This window comes from Vidua macroura, chromosome 1 (assembly GCF_024509145.1).
Source record: "Vidua macroura isolate BioBank_ID:100142 chromosome 1, ASM2450914v1, whole genome shotgun sequence".
Lineage (NCBI taxonomy): Eukaryota > Metazoa > Chordata > Aves > Passeriformes > Viduidae > Vidua > Vidua macroura.
In genome coordinates, this window is record NC_071571.1 from 44,895,206 (window position 1) to 44,903,923 (window position 8,718).

General features: G+C 45.2%; 1 protein-coding gene across 1 annotated transcript; it reads left to right on the forward strand.

Annotated features, from left to right (window-relative positions):
• Positions 1 to 1,615: 1,615 nt before the first annotated feature.
• On the forward strand, positions 1,616 to 8,085 carry CCK (cholecystokinin). Its single transcript, XM_053985436.1, has 3 exons — positions 1,616 to 1,779; positions 3,297 to 3,554; positions 7,706 to 8,085. Exons 2-3 carry the CDS (start codon positions 3,299 to 3,301, stop codon positions 7,840 to 7,842), a joined length of 393 nt encoding a protein of 130 aa, XP_053841411.1. The 5' UTR covers positions 1,616 to 1,779; positions 3,297 to 3,298; the 3' UTR covers positions 7,843 to 8,085.
• Positions 8,086 to 8,718: the final 633 nt, after the last annotated feature.

The following is an 8,718-nucleotide window of genomic DNA, read 5'->3' on the forward strand; positions in this document are numbered from 1 at the left end:
GCAGCTCAGGTGCCGCATCCCGCTCGGTAACACCCTGTCAGCAGCTAGGAGGCGGTGAGAGAGCTTATCCATCGCCATCTCCGCCATCTCCCAGCCTCGCACCACCGGGGTGACGGGACACGGGAGCCACGCCATCCCTCTCCCACCCTTCCCGCTCCATCATCACCGGCGCCTCAGCTAGGGCGCGGCTGGGCATCGGCAGCCAGGGCTCCCCGCGCTGAGGAGGTGGCAGCAGGTTGGCTTTTCCCCGCTCGCACGCCACATGGCACCGTCCTGCCGCGGGATCTCGTGATTTTCCCGTGGATTTCCGTCTCTCGCGCCGCTGGATCTCCCCGGGGTGCGCGGGGCCGCGGCGCCCTCTGCGGGCCACGACGGGAAGGGCGCGGAGGGTGCGCGGGGCGATGTGAGGCGGGCCCGGCGCTGCGGGAAGGACGGGAAGCAGCGCAGTTTCCCCCTCAGGAGCCCTGGGTTAAGAGATTAAGAGCACATACGCCCCCGTCCGTCCCCTGCCTTGGCGGGCTGGAGCCCTCTCAGCTGCCGCTTGGGCACGGCCCGGCCGGCGCTCCGCACCCCCGCACGGTCCGCGCAGCACGGGCGGCTCACCGGAGAGCCTCGGTGTCTCAGGGCTGCCCAGCTGCCTTCCCGGAGAGGGAAAAGCAACCCGCCCACTCACTTGCCTCCAAACTGTATACTCTAAGGCACAGATTCGGCAGAATGACGCCTGAGCCCAGAGCTGAGGAGCGGCTGCTCCCGGGGGTTGAGCTGCGGAGAGTTTCGGGAGCACGGCAGCCGATCCTGCCCGTCCCTCTGCGGCCTCGGCGTGGCAGCCCGGGCAGCCCGAGATTGAGGGCACTTCCTCCATCTCCCGAAAAGCAGGAGGCGGGAGGTCGGGACAGTGTCCGAGGCTGCTGCGGACACCTGGCGAAAATCGCCTCAGGGCAGCACCGGCCCGGCCGAGGGCGCGATAAGGGACAATGTTCCCTTGCAGCGGCCGGAGGAGACTCTAGTAGTTCTGTGGTTAGCGAGGGAGAACCCACGCCTAAGGCATCTCCATCCATGGCTTTTGTGGGGATCATCCGTGGCTTTATGCTTTGCTTTTTAAATGAAATGAGTGTCCTGTCTTCCCGAGCAGATATTTAGGAGAGGAAGGGGAGGATGGAGGCATTTGTGACCCCGGGCTCAGGTCACCGGAGGCCTCAGAGAATGGAACCCAACGCCCCAGACCCCGCACCTTACAGCGCCGGTAAGCGCGGCCAGGGCGAGCCCTCCCGCCTGCGGGCGACTCCCGACTGCTGGAGCTGCCGGTGCTGAGGGCATGAGCCCCACCTGGAGCCTCCGGCAGGGGAGGGAAGTACCCCCGGTCAGGAGCATTTTAATTGCCCAGCTGCAAGCCAGCCGGGCGCTTCCCTCCGGGGAGAGCCGGGAGCGCCCGTCGGGGGCCGGCCCGTGCCCAAGCGGCAGCCCCGCGGAGCCCGCGCTCCTCCGCACCCAGCGGCACCGCGGCGCCGGCCGGCGGCAGGAAAGGAAGGCGGGGAAGGATCCCCGCTCCCCCCGCGGAGCGCACACACCCCCGGTGCCGGTCCCCGGGGCGGGGAGACGCGGCAGCGGGGGGCTGAGCGGGCGGGGGCCCCGGCTGCGTCAGAAATGTGTAAACACCACCTCGGTGCCCGCCGCTATTTAAGGGGCCGAGGCTGAGTCTCCCCCGACTTCCCTGCTTGGGCACACTCGGGACTCACTGCTCCCAACTCGAGTGGGACCTCGGAAAAGCGCAGCGGAAAGGTAGGGAGCGCCTCTTCTGACGGCGCCACTGCTGAGGGCGGGGAGGCAAAAGAAATGGGGATGCCTGACGCTTACCTGTGCGGCGGCTCGGAGGGCATCCCGCTCAGTGCCGGAGGAAACGCTTCCCGGCGGGGAAGAAGAATTCCGGCCGCTCCCGATGAGCGCGGGCAGCCGGGTGGACCCCAGAGCGGGGTGCGGGGAGCGGCGCGCTGGGCTTCCCACCGCGGTGAGACGTGGGATTTGGAAACCATAGCAAGGACATGAGTACTTAGATATGTGTGTGTGATATATATATATATTTATGTGTGTGTGTGTGTGTGTGTGTGTGTGTGTGTGTGTGTGTGTGTGTGTGTGTGTGTGTGTTTAAAAAATACAGGACTCGGGACAGCTGAAAGGTGCAATGCACCATCAGTCTCCAAGTACCCAAACCTAGATGGATACCTCACTAATAACCACATTGGAGTGACATTTTGACATTTCAACAACTTCACTCATCTCCTGAGAATATTTTAAAACTCCCATGGTTTATATACTGTTAATTATTTTGATCTAGTGTGTGTGTTGGATAAATAAACTTAATTTTATCCCCTTTTAAAATTTAAATGTTTGTTTTAAGTGTACTGTTAGAGAACTGAAGCAGTTCAAAAAAATCTCATGTAGCTGAGATAATCCATGTATATTATAAGTGAAAATTACCCCATAGCATGAAGTACTAGGTAGTTTGTTTCTTCTAAGAATTGAGAGTGATTTCTCTGTTTCCAGGAAAAAAATACCATTTCAGCTTATTTGATAAAATGATTTAGTAAACCAAGATTGTTTTAGTACACTGCTTAGTAAGAAAGCAGTAGAAATTTAAATTCTCTGTTTAATATGAAGAAGATATTAAGTTGCACTTTATTTCTTACAGCTTTTAACTATACAGCTTTTACCACTCCAGCTATTAGATCAAATGTTCTGGGCAGGAGTATTAGATTTTGGTTTTTCTTTCACTGTGGCAAGATTTTGGTTTTCTTCTTTTTGTGTATGATGGGATGAAACCTCTTGAACACTAAAGATCAAATCAATGAAGACTGGTAGAATAAAGGCTCTTCATAGAACTTGTCAAAACTGAGTATCTGTAATAACAGTAGGGTTTTAATGTAATAGTAAAATACTGAAATGTTTGAATCATGAGTTTTTTCACGGAGATGGATTCAAGTCCCTTAAGTTTTTATGAAATACATCTTCCAAAGAAAGAAAAGCAAATAAGAATTGAGTAGATCAGGGAGATACAGCACATACTAGGCTGGAAGAAACAAAATGAATTACCTGTACTTTCCTCTATAGCAAGGATATTTAGCTATTCACATATATGTTTTCCAACTTAAGACAGATCCCACAGGTACCTACAGTAAAAAAAAGCCAACACGAGCCCAGTTTGCTCAGAAGCCACCATCCCCAATGGAAGATGGGTTAGGGACTGCACAAAACGTAGTAAATCTGGTCATGTAACAGCCCCCTGTCCCCTTTCTCCCCAGCAATGTACAGCGGGCTATGCATCTGCGTGTTCCTCGCCGTGCTCTCGGTGAGCTCCCTTGGACAGCAAACTCTGGGCTCGCACAATGGGCATCCTCTGCCTGCTGAGCTGGAGCAGAGCCTGACAGAACATCAGCGGCACTCCCGCGCTCCGTCGTCTGCCGGGCCCCTGAAATCACTGCAACGGCTGGATGCCAGCAGTGACCAAAGAGCCAACATCGGAGCCTTGCTGGCCAAGTATCTCCAGCAAGCTAGAAAAGGTACTGGTTACAGCCTGCTTCTGTGCTGCTGGGATTTCCTGCAGGGGTTCCTAGGAGCTGAGATAACCCTTTTATCATTTAACATGAATTCCTAGAGAAGATAGGATTTAGATTTTGCCTGCTTGTCCCTGAAGTAGACAGCATTTCAAATGCTCTCTCCCAAACCCTTGCCAAAAAAAGGGTTTATTTGTTGCAGCCTCTGACTGAGAGTCATATAAAGATACCTGGAGAGAATGTCACCGACCTCTTAGGTTGTAGTTCAGCTTTTATTTTTAACTATATTCATTGCCTTATTATTTTGGTGCTATTTTCAGTATGTTGTATCTCAGATAAAACAATTATGTTTTCCTTGAAGTCTTTCAATTTAGTTAAAATCCTCCCTCCCTCCCTCTTTTAAAATTAGAAGAGCAGGAAGATTTTTCTGAGGATAAATGCAGACCAAATGGCTAGCCTCACCTCAGTCAGAAATCCCTGTACCAAGAAAATATTCTGAGTATTGGATTTTTCATATATTTGTTCCCAGAGGAAATGACGATAGCACGAAAGCTTTCAAAATACTGAATTCATATTTATATTCATATAAATCATATTCATATTTATTAGTGCAATAATTAAAATCAATGATAAGTAAAAGCATATTTGCTTCCACACACATTGATTCCTGGTAGGTATTTGGTCTCAGGCAGCCTGAGAACACAATCTTGCAGTTATCCAAAACCTCCATGGCACTGTGTAACAAGGACATGAAGAATCAGTAGAGCAGTAGGAATACAGGGCATTCTTATAATGAGATTTATTAGTCACTTGAGGAAACAATTGTATTACATAAGAGAAAGAGTAAAGCTATCCCTGTTGACACCTTACAGAATATATTTTATATAGGCAGAAAAGCATGCCATTGGTGCTACCAGTAAAAATGATGGCTCAAAATCATTGACCACTGAAACTTCCCCAAGAAAACATTTTTCCTTTTGAGCTGTCTCATCTCTATACTGCTTGGTGTCTCAATAGGGTAACACCATGGGCACCCTAATTGCTGTGGCCTTTTGGCTGCCAACCTCAGTGAGAGCCACTAGAGAAATTCTGTTTACTCATGAAAGCTTCACTCCAGCCTTTGCCCTGTTCTACACAGAAAAGACATCTAAGAAGGAAAGAGGGTGTGAAGAGAAGCCAGTAATTAGGATTAGGATTACCTGGACATACAGACATTGAGAAATTAATTGACACCCAGCCCCAGACTGTGCTTAGGATAAAGTTCACTTTATATAAGTAAGAGCTTTCTCCATATAATGCAGATCATTTAACCCTCACCTCTTGACAGCTTCCCTGCTGACCTCTATGCTCAGCAAAGTCCTATGCTTATCTGTGATGCTGGTATGCAGTTAAGAGATGCCGCATCTGGTTTTGTGCATTACATGTGCAGCCATACACACTCCTCTGTGTACTCAGAACACAGCCAAATTAGAAACAACAGAAAAATGAATCACTTCCAATAGTGCCTGAAAGATTTCATCTCATGTTAGCAATTTGCACGATATCTATTAAGAAACAACTTTTAGCTGTTCATGCAATTTAATGGAGAGATAATTCAGATACAAAATTCCACAATTCAGTGCTACATTTAAGGCTGTTATGGAATAAGAATGTTACTGCAGCAGTCTGCGAAGCAGAATCCTCATTACCTTTCCCCAGCATAATCATTGTTGCCTACCCACATGGAAACTGAACTCCTCATTCTAGTTTATGTATCCATTATTGGATACATTTGGAAATGTCAACCTAAATATGTGGTTGACATTTCCAAATAGATTAACCAGATAAAGAAAAAAAAAAAAAAACAAAAAAAAAAAAAACAAAAAAAAACAAAAAAAAAAAAAAAAAAAAAAAAAAAAAAAAAAAAAAAAACAAAAAAACCTTTGGATTTAAGATGTCTTTTTTTGTAAATATTAATATGAGGGACAATTTCCTGAATATGTGTTATTGACATATATAATTAATTCTAAAAATAGTCTGGAAGCAGATGATGAGATTCTTGTGATGTGACTAGGCTAGTTAGACTAGTTTGTAGATGTAGTTGCTGGTTACAGGAAAGAAAATTCACAGGAAAACCAGTATTTACTTAATTTGTAACATACATACAGTGTTCCTATCAAAACATTATATTCTCATTTAATGTGAAGTCTCTGGACAATACTTCAGAAATCCCTGCAGAACACTCACATCTACTGTATTAGTTACCTATCTAAACCATAATAATCACTAGAAAATTCCAGAGAGAGTCTGGGCTTTTGTTAGTGTTAGCAGTCACCAGTAGTGGCGTTTGCCCTCATGAAGGGCTGGTTTTGTAAATTATTTCTAGTTAAAACAGTGATAGAGCTAAGTTCTCTCAGGGGCTTAGGGATTGATGGCAGTCCCATAGCTGAACTGCTACAACTTTGAATATGTTTGTCATACACTGATTCTGCAATACCCACATGACATCTCTAGTGGGTTTAGGAGAGGTAATTAAGGTAATGTTAGGAAATTTGTGACCCAGGCTTTCAATTATGTTCATCTGCAGGCTTTCAGCTTGAATCTGGTACTATGTAGAAGAGATGTTGTGGCTCTCAAGCCAGTGACAGGCACATTTAATGTCCTCTAAGGAGCCCTTGACTGGCCAGACAGTAGTGGCACCAGGGGAGCCTTTACAGCCCTCAGGTCATGGCAGGCTCAGAATTTAAGCACCAACATCTGAGTGATGGTTCTGCACTGCCTGAGCCCTGCCTGCTTATTGTGCTAAGGAGTCATTGTCATTGCCTTAATTACACTTTTTGAATTATGAATGTGAACTTCATGGCATTTAATGGCATGAACTTCATGAGCATTTAATGATAGACATTCTATTCTAGGGAAAATTAATTTTTTTTTGTCATTTTGTTATAGGTAAATATCTTAATGGCTTTTGTGCGTTGTACCTTCAACTCCCTGCAACCACTAACAAAGCAATGCAGTTGCTTTTTGTTTCAGTGGGTCATGTTCATTATAAAGCACTAGATGAGGAAGACCTTAAAATATAAAAGTGCAGAGTCAATAGAGGTTTCTTCAAAACACAAGAAACTGAAAGCAAAGCAATTGTATAGATTTGGATATATGGGATTTAATTTGGGCTCCTTTTCCTTTTTGATCAATTCCTCAAGCCTCAGTCTGCATTGAATACTAACATATTAAATCTGTCCCTTCTTCACTCAAAGCTTACCTCCATCTAATTATTGTTATGTATCAATTTTGTCTGTTTTCAGGGAGTACAGAGAGAAGTAATTTACCTGTCCCTGTATTTTTCAGTTACATTATGTGAGGCTGTGAAAACAGAGGATTCCAGCCCATTTTTTAAAAGCATAAATTCTCCTTGCAAATAATTTATGTCTCTTTGATGCCTTAAGCAAGGCATACAGAAAGGATGAGGCAAGATCAGAACTCAGCATCCGACTCTGCTGTGAAAAGAATTATGAAGGCTTTGGATAAGCAATGAAAAAATCCCTGACGTAGTGAAAAGCCCTGCATAATTCCATATAATAACTGTGAATTCCAGACACAACTTTTTCCACTTAAGGACTATTCCCACTTTTCCACAAAACCTAGGATTCATAACTCTACCCTGCTTGTTGCCAAATTTGCACTGTAAGATCTCCTGTAGTTATGTTTATGTCCTTTAAGCAACACAGGGCCACGGTGTCTCAGGCTTGAGCCTGCTCTCAAGAAAAGTTGTTTTGCATGTAGAGCAGCTCTCCCAATATGAGACAGCAAATGTGGGGCTTTATAGAAATAGTGAGAAATAGTTTGGATTCTCTCCCTCTAGTAAAATAGGAAGAAAAACGGAAAAATGTATCTATATTCCTTTTTGTCAGACAGGAGCAGAATGTTCTTACAGCAGGAGGTAGAAAATGATCTGTTTATTTTGCACTGAAAAAATCCAAGCCACTTCCAGGACATTACCTATAAGGTTTCTATTGATGTTTTCCCCAGTGACATGACCGTGGTGTTACATGACCTGTATTAGGTCCATTTCAACTATTGCAGACATCTGCTAATGAGCACAAGCCAGATCAGAACATAGGTGAACCTGGAAAATGTGTCCTCTTACTCTCTGCTCTCCCAAATGCTTTTTTTCTTAGGTTCCACTGGAAGATTCTCAGTTATGGGAAACAGGGTACAGAGCATTGATCCTACTCACAGGATAAATGACAGAGACTACATGGGCTGGATGGATTTTGGACGCCGCAGTGCTGAAGAATACGAGTATTCTTCCTGAAGAACACCAAACTATAGCAATGAGGAAAAAAAATCACACTCCCATGTCTGTACAAAAAAAGATAAATCAATTTGTTGTCCTCTTCAAATCAGTGTTTTAAAGTATTTAAAATCATGTATTTGACATAAGTTTGTCTGTAAGACTATACAATGCAATATATACATATGCAGAATTTTCCAGGAAATGTTTTCTTTCTTTTGTGGTTTCTCATACATTGATACTATATTAAAATGATTTCACTTATCTCTCCTTGTCCTGCCACTTTATGTTGCTGGGTGTCTTACTATAAAAGAGAGATATCATAAAGCCTTTATTTGGCACTGTAAATATATTCCATGGGTTGAATTGTCAGATTATCTATTTTTCAGAGAAATCTTGTGTCAGTCCCAATAGCTTTGAACTCTAGGGAACTTGTCGAAATATAGACACAGCAGCACAATACTACCAGAAAAGACCAGCTATTTTCATGGTGACCCTGTTTACAAAGGACTGAGTTATACACTGAGCCCACATCTTTCCAGTGAACAGCCAACAGTGCTAAAACAGTGAAAAAGAGGGATGACACCAACATGCTTCATTGTCCTGGCTTATTTGTTCTATGTTGTGAATTCAATGTGAAAGTTCTGCTGATGGCTGCGAATCACAGAATAAACAGAGCATTCCCAGCTGTATGGTGAGCTAAACATTCATTTGGGAGGGGGTGAAGACAGCTTCCTGAACAGAGCAGAAGGTGATCCTGAGAGGGAGAGGTGTTTGAGCAGTCTAGTTACAGTATCCTTACAGGAAAGAGGTGGCTCCCAAGTATCACAGAGGCTGAGCTGGCCATTGCCCCCCGATGTGGAGAGGAGGGAGGTTCTACCCAGCTCTTACCTGGCT